Genomic DNA, 12,654 nt, shown 5'->3' on the forward strand with positions numbered 1-12,654 from the left:
TTCCCCAAGAACCGTCATCTGGTGGAACTCACTCCCTGGCAACATCATCGCCTCCCCTTCAGTTGAGGTATTCAGGGGAGTGGTGACTGCTCACCTATAAGCAACAATGAGTCTTTTTTACTTGCACCTTGTACAAATGCACTCCTGCACCGCTCATGGACAAGTAGTCCTATAGGCTTTACACCCTGTCTTATCTTATTGACCCTACCGAGTAGTTAAGTAGAAGTACAAGTATCGGTTCTCAATGTTTGCGAGCGCAGATAGTTGATGTTGATGTTTTGCAAGCTTGGACATGGCACAATGTAATAATTGGACCAGCATTACGTGATATAGTACAGATATATGGTAACCACTGACCTGTCAAGCATAACCTAATTATTGCTAGCCTTGTGAACACGCAAACAGTGGCCAAACTTGTTGTGCTTGTTTTCAGAATGGCACGCCTTTGGCACAAAAAGCGTTTGCAAAATTCATGTAGGTGTCTAGAGGAGAGTTCATGTCAAGTTTAATTTGTTTATAGATGCTTTTGCATGGACACTACTTACACACCAGAGAATGGACCACATGTAGCATGTAGGTTCCATACAAGTTTACGAGCATTTCCCAATGTTTGTGAAGTTTTGCAAAGATTGAAGGACAGGAAGCTCATTGTTTATTTCCAAAATATTTAGAATACTCAGCAAGAAGTTTTTGTGGAGATTTTTTGTCAAATGAAAAGGACTAAATATGACAAAATATATGTTGAAAGGAATACCATTCTCAGTGAGTTTAGTTCCAATAATAGAACATTCCCCAAAGAATTTGGTTTAACTATATATTTTCAACTGTATTTTGACAGGGTTGTGAAGATTTATAGTTGTTCCTATGCCAATGTCAGTTTCTGTATGGCCAGCTCTTGTGAAATTTGTGCCATGGACATTTTAAAAGATTGTAATGTTTTGGAATGGTTTGATTTAATTTGGTTAACAGGTTTGAGTATGAGGATTTATGTCGGTTCATATTGACAGTACGCAAGAACTATCGCAAGGTTCCATATCATAATTGGACACATGCATTCTCGGTTGCTCATAGTGTGTATACTATCATCAAGACATGCCAAGATCAGATCTTCACCCCACTGGAGGTAAGGTTTTAGTTTCTTCAATTTAAACAACTTGGTATTTTCATTGTATTGCTGTAAAATTCTCTTAATCAACCTTTTCATAGTCGCCCTCAGTAGACATGGTGGAATGGTGGATTATAATAATTTTGCATTGTAATATTATAAGAGTTACGCATTTTTATTACATGTAATTTTGTATTTTAGTTATGTACATGTAGATCAAATTGAATAAGCATGAAATAAAAAGAAAAGTTGAGACGAAAAAATAAAATAACAAACCTGTGAAAATTTGAGCTCAATCGGTCGTTGAAGTTGCGAGATAATTATGAAAGAAAAAACGAACTTTGTCACACGAAGTTGTGCGCTTTCTGATGCTTGATTTCGAGACCTCAAATTCTAAATCTGAGGTCTCAAAATCAAATTTGTGGAAAATTACTTCTTTCTCGAAAACTATGCTACTTCAGAGGGAGCCGTTTCTCACAGTGTTTTATACCATCAACATCTCCCCATTACTCGTTACCAAATAAGGTTTTATGCTAATAATTATTTGGAGTAATTACCAATAATGTCCACTGCCTTTAAAGGTAGGGTCATAAATTGTTTCTTGCCAACGTACATGTATTCCTTATTTATAGGCAAACAATAATAATAATACACTGTAATAATAATAATAACAATAATAATAATAAATGTCACATGTGAAAGTTTAAGCTGAATAAACATTGTCTACTTACTGAGGAAACAGAACAATCTGTCACATTATTTTCACATCAAACATATCCATGTCGGCTATGTGAGGTGACAGCAGGTAACAACTGCATCTAGCTGCAGCACTAGATAAGGACACCAGCTCTCACAAATCTGAGAATCAATACATCAAATTCAAATATTTTGGGTGAAAAATTATCCAAAAATTTTACTTGGGTCTCAAACTATCAGTTTTTATGGTAATTAGTTGTTGGACTATTTACCTGTAGATGACCAACACTACATCTTCTTTAAAAGTTGCAATGTGTCACGATAGACTGTTCTGTAGACTGTATCGAATATGACGTTACCATTCAAATACCTGCCCACAAATGGCGTATGTGAGCGTGTGTGTGCCATAAAAATCAAACCAGGAGTGCTGCATGGTTATTGGTGTTCGTGTTTAGACGCGCATCTGGCCCTGCCCTCAATATTATACGATACGATACATGTATGTCCTCGTAGACATTGGAGTTTGAACCTGCTTGGGCTGTGGTGTTACCATTGATATTAGTGGGCCACATTCCCATTTTACCCTGGAAAACCACTGCTCATTTGCGCCAAAAACATGCTGTGTCATATTTTCTGATGTCATTTTGCTACAAGATTTTCCACAATAATGGAGTATGATGAGCCATTTGTAGCCAACTCAAAACCACAAATCAAAAAATTTTTAGACAAGAACTACTGGTTTGTGGTTCATCTGCACACATTAATTACCCAAAATGCATACAGTGCCGCTAAGAAAAATTTGCTGACCACAATGTGAATGTTTGTGTCAGCCGTCACAATACGATTAGCAAAATGAATGTATGGTATTGACAGCGGTGATCATGTTTTCTTAGAAGTAGAAAAGTTGCATCTCCTGCTGGGGTCCTACCTCTACTCTATGTTCTACTAATACTTTAGAGATTCAATGTGTTTGTTTTTATACAATAGTCTCAGACTAGGTAAAATGTGAATTACTGGTTACAATACTGATAATTTGATTGTACATTATTTGTTTATCTACCACAGTGTTTGGCACTATTTGTAGCGTGTTTGTGTCATGATCTGGATCATAGAGGCAAGAATAATTCATTTATGGTGAACAATGCAACACCATTGGCAGCAGTGTACTCTACCTCAACAATGGAACATCATCACTTCAATATGACTATCACAATTCTGCAGGTAGATCTCAATTTACTGTATTGTACATCACTTGATTGTACAAGCTCACCATTTAATATTAAGTGGAACTCCAGTGGCTGAAACCTGCTGCTTATTAAAGGAACACGTTGCCTTGGATCGGACGAGTTGGTCTAGAAAAAGCGTTTTGTAACCATTTGTTACAAAATGCATATGGTTGGAAAGGTGTTTTAAAAGTAGAATACAATGATACACACATATTTGCCTCGAAATTGCATGGTTTTCCTTTAACTTTGCGAACTAACACTGTCGGCCATTTATGGGAGTCAAAAATTTGACTCCCATAATAGGCCGACCGTGTTTGTCGACGAGGTAAGAGGAAAACCACGCAATTTCGAGTGGATCATTATATTCTACTTTTAAAATATCTTTCTAATCATATGCATTTTATGACAAACTGTTACAAACGCTTTTCAAAGACCAACTCGACCGATCCAAGGCAACGTGTTCGTTTAACGCAATTGCTTTATGGACATAGTGTTTCAAACAATTTAGCCCAATAAGTTTTGTGGTTGTTCATTCAATGGTTATAGAATTCTCACGCCTCTGTTCATAACCTTTTTCTTAGTTCAAGAAGCCTAGCAATGATGTATAGATGTGTTATGATCCAAAACACTGAGCATGCATGTTTTTGTCTTTTTCTTGCATAGAATGAAGGACATAATATTTTCAAGCATCTTTCATCAGAAGAATACAAGCAGGTTTTGAGTGACGTTCGGCAGGCAATATTAGCAACTGACCTGGCTTTGTTCTTTGGTAACAAGGCTAAACTGAAGACGATTGTGGAGGCAAACCAATTTAATTGGAACAACCAAGAACACAGGTGGGGTAGAATGCAATGTGATGACATTGAGTTGTGTGTTAATGGATGGAAAGGGATTGAAGAATAATGAGCAAATTTAACATTAATTTTTGATGTTGGCATGATCTTTGTTACAAAATAATAATGAAGACGTTTGTGAAAGAGTTACTTTAAAAAATCTTATGTTTTCAAGTGTTTGGTTCACTGATATGATTGGATGTGTGATGATGTGTGGATACAACATGTGACCTGTTTCCATCAGAGAGAACAAGAGACTAAATCCACCTGTGATTGTGCATTGTTCAGTGATCTCATCATGTCAATGCTCTAAAACATTCATTAATAGCAAGAATTTAATGGCATTAGGGTTACAGTTAATTAGGGAATAACAGTGCGAGGACCTGGTCTTCACTGCGTGGTAATGTACGGGTTGGTGGCTGGCGCTGTTAATGGACCTCGCCTCGGCTCGGTCCGTTAACAGTGCCAGTAACCAACCAAGGTCAATACCGCGCAGTGAAGACCGGGTCCCAATACTGTTATTCCTATTAATAAATACCTTTTTAACAAAATAAATGGCTAAAATTTTCCAAATTTTGTGACTTTTCTCTCGGTACTTCGGTTCAGACATGTTCAGGGGCCATATTTTTGCTTTTGATGGTTCCCATCTCTTTCATGCGTTAATCACATGACTGATACTTTGAGACCATGTGACTCTTTAAAAGAATGGTCGGTTAAGCGCACTGAGTTCAAGTGAGGCAAATGATTGGATGATAGCTGTTCTTTGTGCATTAAAATGTGCACATGAGCTCAACGTCCATGTAGCATGTAGCATGTCGCTGTAAACAAGACTATACATGTAAATGGACAAATGAGTCTATACGCACGCATTTGCTTCATCAAAATTTATACATTTTAAGAGTGTACACACATGTGCGGGAAGTTGCAATGAAACTAAGATGAATAAGCATGCGATACAGTGCAAAGCGCAAACTAGTTGTACACAATGTATGCTGGTTGACGTGTTATTTATTCGCTATTTTGCAAAGCCGGTCCTTATCATCCATTAATACATCCCCACATGATCGGGTTTTGCCTTATTTACTAGTTTGGAAAATAATGGACAAATACATCACAGTGTGTTAATCTAATTTTCACTCATTGTGAAGGATGCTGCTGAAGAAAAGTGATTGTGGCTAAGAAGCAACATTTATGCTTTTTTCCAATCATGGACGTATTAGGTCATTAACACTCTGATTGCTAGAAGTAAGTATTTAAGGGTAGAACAAAACAAAAGTTACACATGCTGAGCAGCAAAACGAAAATAAAATGTATAATAAACAGAAATCAAATTGTATTTGCTCTTAGTATCTGCTGAAAGTACATGTTCTGAATATTTCCCTTACATTGTATGATTCTCTACTATTGGAAACAGGTGACATGTGTTTTTTTATATTGTCTGTCAGAATGCTTTCACAAGGCACATAGATTACTGTGCACATTAAATCACATTAGTTGACAATAATACCACTTAGTCTAGCCATGGGCATTTTCATTATTCTTACTTTGTTGAATGATTTTGTAAATATTCAGAAAGCCCAAAAACTTATTAGTCATTTGGTGTGATGGAATGCTTGTGAGAGAATGAATAACATACCCACTCTTTGGTGGTGCTTCTTGGGTTGCCTTAATTATTTTCTACTAATACCTTTCTTCTGTGTGTGCGCTTTGATTAATATAACTAACCAACTAACTAGCATTGTGACATGCTCCACAGTAACTAGGAATGTTTCCAATCAAACACGCGTCTCACAAACTATTTTCAAAACAATAATGATCGCATACATGTACTTTTTACAGTTATTAGAGTTCCACACACAAGGCATGCAGAGTATTATTTTAAATATTGTTGATGGACTACTTATAGTGTTGACCTAGCTGTATCACCATGTATCACCATGTGTACATGCAGCTGTCCTTATAACAATGCCAAGCAACCACCCCAGCCTAGTCTTTGATTTATAACAATGCCAAGCAAACACCCCAGCCTAGTCTTTGATTTATAACAATGCCAAGCAAACACCCCAGCCTAGTCTTTGATTTATAACAATGCGAAGCAAACACCCCAGCCTAGTCTTTGATTTATAACAATGCCAAGCAACCACCCCAGCCTAGTCTTTGATTTATAACAATACCAAGCAACCACCCCAGCCTAATCTTTGATTTATAACAATGCCAAGCAAACACCCCAGCCTAGTCTTTGATTTATAACAATGCCAAGCAACCATCCCAGCCTAGTCTTTGATTTATAACAATGCCAAGCAACCATCCCAGCCTAATCTTTGATTTATAACAATGCCAAGCAACCATCCCAGCCTAGTCTTTGATTTATAACAATGCCAAGCAAACACCCCAGCCTAGTCTTTGATTTATAACAATGCCAAGCAAACACCCCAGCCTAGTCTTTGATTTATAACAATGCCAAGCAAACACCCCAGCCTAGTCTTTGATTTATAACAATGCCAAGCAAACACCCCAGCCTAGTCTTTGATTTATAACAATGCCAAGCAACCATCCCAGCCTAGTCTTTGATTTATAACAATGCCAAGCAAACACCCCAGCCTAGTCTTTGATTTATAACAATGCCAAGCAAACACCCCAGCCTAGTCTTTGATTTATAACAATGCCAAGCAAGCACCCCAGCCTAGTCTTTGATTTATAACAATGCCAAGCAAACACCCCAGCCTAGTCTTTGATTTATAACAATGCCAAGCAACCATCCCAGCCTAGTCTTTGATTTAAAACAATGCCAAGCAAACACCCCAGCCTAGTCTTTGATTTATAACAATGCCAAGCAGCCACCCCAGCCTAGTCTTTGATTTATAACAATGCCAAGCAAACACCCCAGCCTAGTCTTTGATTTATAACAATGCCAAGCAAACACCCCAGCCTAGTCTTTGATTTATAACAATGCCAAGCAACCACCCCAGCCTAGTCTTTGATTTATAACAATGCCAAGCAACCATCCCAGCCTTGTCTTTGATTTATAACAATGCCAAGCAAACACCCCAGCCTAGTCTTTGATTTATAACAATGCCAAGCAAACACCCCAGCCTAGTCTTTGATTTATAACAATGCCAAGCAAACACCCCAGCCTAGTCTTTGATTTATAACAATGCCAAGCAAACACCCCTGCCTAGTCTTTGATTTAATCCCATGCAATATCCTGTGTCATGAAAACAAGACAGGTTTCTATTATCTGGTAATGAAACCAATGTATCAAAAAGCTAGTCTAATCACAGATGGTCTGAAACCTGAGGAAACCCTATAAGCACATTGTTGGGAACCAGGATTATCAGATTGAATCCCTAACAATCCTTGAAATGGGTTCTGGTATCGTATAGTCTATGTTCGTTTGAATGATCTTCCCATCAAGGGAACTCTGCAAACTCCCATAAAGGGATAAAACACCAAGCTGACAACAACCAATCTCTCTCATACAAACAATGGTTTAACGATTGTGATTATGAACTTCACAAATCAAGAAATTGTGATTCAGTAACTATACAACAATATTTATTCAATTTCTAGTCATTGTGAAATCAGTGGTTAGCTGGGGGATTCAAACCCACAACCTTGTGATGGAAAGTTCTGCACTGTGCATACATGTAGGACCTACAGTATCACTACTATTATTGTTTTCAGGATACTTACATAAAAAATGTTTTAAGGGTACTGATACTGTAGGTACATACAATCACAGAGAATGTTATCATAAAAATATACTTGTGATATTTGAACAAGCTGCAGTGTATTACTTAAGCCTTTGTTTGAAACTTTTTCAAGTGGCACAGATTGAGAGATTTGGGATATCAAATTGGTGTTGAAATTGAGGATAGAAATTTAAACCTACATGTCTAAACCCTTTTTGATTTTGCTTCAAATGTGCAAACTTTTTTTGGGGCAAATTGAGCTTTCCATTGCTGTTTCATTGAGCTTTCCATTGTGGAAACAATACAAATTGAGCTTTCCATTGCGAAAACAATACAAATTGAGTTAGAATAAGAGACCAATGCCTTTAAAGTCATTTCTATGGGCGGAAACATTCCTCTTTAAGGTGGAGAAGATCACAGTTTTTAATTTGCATTGCTTCTCTTATATTTATTTTGCTCTTTTCTCCCTTAATGTATGTGTGGTCTGTTTTCTTGATGTTTCACAATGACAATGTTTGTGGCATCTTGTGTCTGTGTGAAAACCCTGTTTCCATGAAACCATATTAGATCATTTGTGAGAGCACTGACAATGACTGCATGTGACTTGGCGGCCAACACAAAGCCATGGTTGATTCAACAACAAACCGTTAAGGTTATCTTTGACGAATTTTATCAACAGGTATGCATGTGGTTTATTTAGATTTAATTAGTCATGTCAGGCTTTCCAATTTGTTGAGCACACTGCACATTTTTATTTCTCTAACCTCATATTTCGTATTGGATCTGTAAAGATGTGTTTTCTACCTTGTTTAGGTTGACAGTGATTAACAATGGTGTTGTCCAGCACCTTGCAGCACTTGATAGGGTCATGCATGTATAATTGCATATGGTTTACTCAATCTTCCAATGCACACATTTGCACTCTTAACATTTTTTTTTATAGCACCAAGTTTTGTATATGGTTCATTTGGTCTTAATTTAGTTTGTTTTAATGACCATAATCGTTTGATTGTGGAACAATAGTCCCCTACAGTTATTCCCTAATTTTCAACAATTGCTCCACAATACATGTTGAGTCTTTGAAAAAACAGCTTAACCACTTCACATCAGTTGAAGTATACACAAAATGTTTGTTTGTAAAAATACAGCATAGCTCACTGGTTCATCAGAGGTGTATGTAGTTCCCTTTATAATTTGGATACTAAATGGATGTAAAATTTGCATCGGGGTAAAGAATATTAATTTTAGTTTTTACCTATACACCGATTTGTGTTAGCAATGTGTACTCAGTACTTCCGCAAGTCCTGTGAACAAAACAGGCATATTACTCAGGTGGGATTCGAACCCACAACCCTTGCAATTCTGGGAGGCAGAAGGCCTGATATGTCTGTACAGTGGAATGGGTATGGTAGTGTAACGGTTCAGAGAGAGTAACTTGGCAGCCAGCTTGGCTGACCAAAGAATCTTGGCCACTTGGAGGCAGAAGGCCTGATATGTCTGTACAGTGGAATGGGTATGGCAGTGCAAGGTTCAGAGAGAGTAACTTGGCAGCCAGCTTGGCTGACCAAAGAGTCTTGGCCACTTGGAGGCAGAAGGCCTGATATGGCTGTACAGCGGAATGAGTATGGCAGTGCAAGGTTCAGAGAGAGTAACTTGGCAGCCAGCTTGGCTGACCAAAGAATCTTGGCCACTTGGAGGCAGAAGGCCTGATATGGCTGTACAGCGGAATGAGTATGGCAGTGCAAGGTTCAGAGAGAGTAACTTGGCAGCCAGCTTGGCTGACCAAAGAGTCTTGGCCACTTGGAGGCAGAAGGCCTGATATGGCTGTACAGCGGAATGAGTATGGCAGTGCAAGGTTCAGAGAGAGTAACTTGGCAGCCAGCTTGGCTGACCAAACAATTTTTGCCACTTGGAGGCAGAAGGCCTGATATGTCTGTACAGTGGAATGGGTATGGCAGTGATACAGTTCAGAAAGAGTAACTTGGGCAGCCAGCTTGGCTGACCAAAGAATTTTTGCCACTTGGAAGCAGAAGGCGCGATATGTCTGAACCGAAACCAAAGCCAAAGCCGTGGCTTCAAAAAGGACCATAGATTCTTAAAAAATCGGCTGTTGTCCTTGCATTTCTGCAACATAAGAAATCAAATCAAATAAGAAATCTTAAGAATCAAAACCAGATTTTTCTTCAAGTTTGTTTTGGTTAGTATTTTGAGTATGAGGTGACTATTAAATGGAACATACATGTACAATCTGTGACACTCAGGCTGGTGACACTTCATGTTTATAATATGCAGAATAAATGCACTGAACAAATTCAACTAACGCATGTTTACTAAGGACTTACTTAAACTTAAAAGGGCTTGCACTGTTAAATATGTAGAGCATGCACAAATGCATGTTATTAATAATATTGTTTAAATCATAATGTTGAAGATACAAGTACATGTATGTGGTAGAAGATGCATAGCCCAATTTGCACACAGATATTTGACTGGAGTGATTAAATTTTAAGGGGGTGGTGATCAGTTGGAGTATAGATTTTAAAAACAAATCGTACAGAAAAAAGTTTTGGTTTTCTTATCTCCAAAATGTTAGATAATAAACAAACAATGTATTTTATTACAACTTTTCAATGTTGTATGGCACACATAGATTGCAGTGCTGGTAACATCTTTGTGCATGGGTATGCGCACGCACTTTCTTGTATGTGCACACACTTCTTTGCACCAGTTTTCCATAACTCTTTTGTATAAAACTATGTTTAGGTTTTCAAATTCAAGCATTCTTGTCAATTTATTTTATCTTTGGATTTTAATACTCAAAACTTCATGATTAATAATTATTTTGGAATGTCAACTTTCAATAAGTTTTGGATAGATAACAGGCACTTAACAACTATCAAAAATATCAAAAATATCAAAAATATTCACACCAGTCTCAAGAATGGGCCAATCCTTGGTCGTACATGTTTTCATATGAGCCAATAATACAATAGTACAATCGAAGTGTTTTAAACCTAATGTCAAAGTTTACACATATCATTCTTTAGAGATGACATTCAAATTTATTGAAAGAAATATCTTTTCTGAGAAATCTCAAATAAAGCCAATATTCTCTGCTGTGAAGAAGTTTTGAAATAATTTCAAGTAAGCTGCACCAGTCTCATTACATAAGTGTTTATTGCACCAAAAATTCACATATTATCTATGATCTTTTGAAGATTACACAGAAAAATTACTAAACACTTTGAAATGAATTTACAAATGTTGGATGTTTAAGAGTGCATTGTCATACATTATAACTGTTCTGATTCACAAAGCAGGCCAATTGAAATGGAAAGATCCAAATATCATCCAATGATTATATTCTGCTATAACCATGAATCTAATGCATATAGTATTTGTTTGAAAATAACTCGCACATACATGTAGATCCTTGTCCTTCAAAGATGTTTTTACACAAAACATAAGATAAAATCAAAAACTTGCTTATTCCACACTCTGCAATTTCTGCGAACCCTTTCTTGAACATGGTCGAATCTATTTAGACACATTGCAACCGTGTCTGCCAAGCAACAACCTTGACTCATTTGGACAAACGATAAAGAAATTAGTATTATGGGAACAAGGTTTTGAAGAGTATATCAATTTTTCATATTGGACTCCAATATTAAATTGTGGAGTGTCGCTGTAGTAAACACAAGGCCATGACATGTGTCACATGTTCCACCAGACAATTGAAAAGGATCTGTGTGTGTGGTACAACTATTGCATAATGATCCAGAATTAAGTGTTTGTTTAGGTTTGAAAGTTTTATTTTGTATTTCTACCTGTGAAAATAATATAGATTCAAACATTGGCATAAATTGGTGTGTAACTTAAAAAGGAAATCTGTAATAATTGGAATACAACACCCCCTCCCTAACCAAGAAAAGGAAAATAACAATATCAACTTCAAGTCTGCAAGGTTTCTGTAGCTTTCTCATAATGATTGCCAGCTCAGTCAATTCAGCAGCCGATTTCACAAAACGCTTGGATTAATCCTATCTCAAGTTAAGACAAGTAACCCTAACTACATGTAGGACGAGTAACCCGTCCTAACTTAGGATGGGTGCCATGGGTACTAACGACCTTGGATACAGAATTGAACTCGTTCCGAGTCCTGGAAGATTAATCCTAAGTTAGGAAGAGTTTGGTGAAATCGACCGCTGTATTTAAGCTTTCTTTGTCATGTTATATTATTTTTATTCCAAAGCCAAAACCTAATTTATTTAACAGAAAGCTGTTGAGAGCCATTGCTATGACTGCGTGTGACCTGTGTGCAGTATGTAAACCATTTGAAATTCAGCGACAAGTGGCAAATGAGTGCTTCGAGGAATTTTATAGCCAGGTAGAGATGCCAGTCTGGAAGATCCTTACAAACCTCTTTATTTGATACTTGTTTCATGGTCTGTTAACTTGAACTTAATCTTGTTTAAACAATGCCCTACCTTATTAATGTGTACATGTATTTATTTGCAAAGGCTGTTTGCCTTAATTGAACAAACTTTATATACCTACATGTACTCAAAACAACTGGGTCGCCAAAAAAAGGTTTCAGATTTTGTTACCACCCCCTTTTCGGGGGGGGGGAGGGGTCTTTACCTCATGAATCTTAATTGCTGAGTAAAAGCAGCAGCTACGATTCTCTGTTAAAAAAATCATTCTCAACTAAATGGGTTAAGGGTTTTCACACTGAAATGTGTTGAGCATCAAAAGTATCTCCTGACAATAATCTGTCATCAACACATGTTAACAAACAGGTATTTGACAGCATCAGTACAAGGTTGAGGATTAGTTTTGAGGTTATAATTGAACTGATCCATTTTGTGACAAAGCTGAGTGAAATATACGTTAACTCACAAATTATTACCGTTTGCTGTACCAGTAAACATTGGTTTGTGTAAATATCTGTGTATTTTCTTAATCTAATACAACCTATACCTGTCATAAATGTAATTATTACATTTGACAGGATGTTTAACCTTTGCAGAAATTCAAATGTGAAACTCTCTTGCCAAAACTTATTTCTATGCTCTGCTGTTGACAAAGTCAGTTTAGATGAT

General features: G+C 37.1%; 1 protein-coding gene across 6 annotated transcripts in view; it reads left to right on the forward strand.

The window, feature by feature from the left end:
- The window catches only part of LOC117304383 (probable 3',5'-cyclic phosphodiesterase pde-5), a 60,183-nt gene that overhangs the window by 44,686 nt on the left and 2,843 nt on the right, over positions 1 to 12,654 (forward strand). For 3 of the 6 annotated variants that reach the window (XM_033788800.1, XM_033788802.1, XM_033788803.1), the window contains 4 exons: positions 970 to 1,123; positions 2,867 to 3,022; positions 3,691 to 3,863; positions 8,120 to 8,231. In XM_033788800.1, coding sequence (XP_033644691.1) covers positions 970 to 1,123; positions 2,867 to 3,022; positions 3,691 to 3,863; positions 8,120 to 8,231 — 595 coding nt within the window. Of the gene's footprint in view, positions 1 to 969; positions 1,124 to 2,866; positions 3,023 to 3,690; positions 3,864 to 8,119; positions 8,232 to 11,827; positions 11,940 to 12,654 lie in introns of those variants that run through there. The other 3 variants (XM_033788804.1, XM_033788801.1, XM_033788805.1) reach the window with 3 other exon arrangements.

Source organism: Asterias rubens, chromosome 21 (genome assembly GCF_902459465.1).
Source record: "Asterias rubens chromosome 21, eAstRub1.3, whole genome shotgun sequence".
NCBI classification, from domain to species: Eukaryota; Metazoa; Echinodermata; class Asteroidea; order Forcipulatida; family Asteriidae; genus Asterias; species Asterias rubens.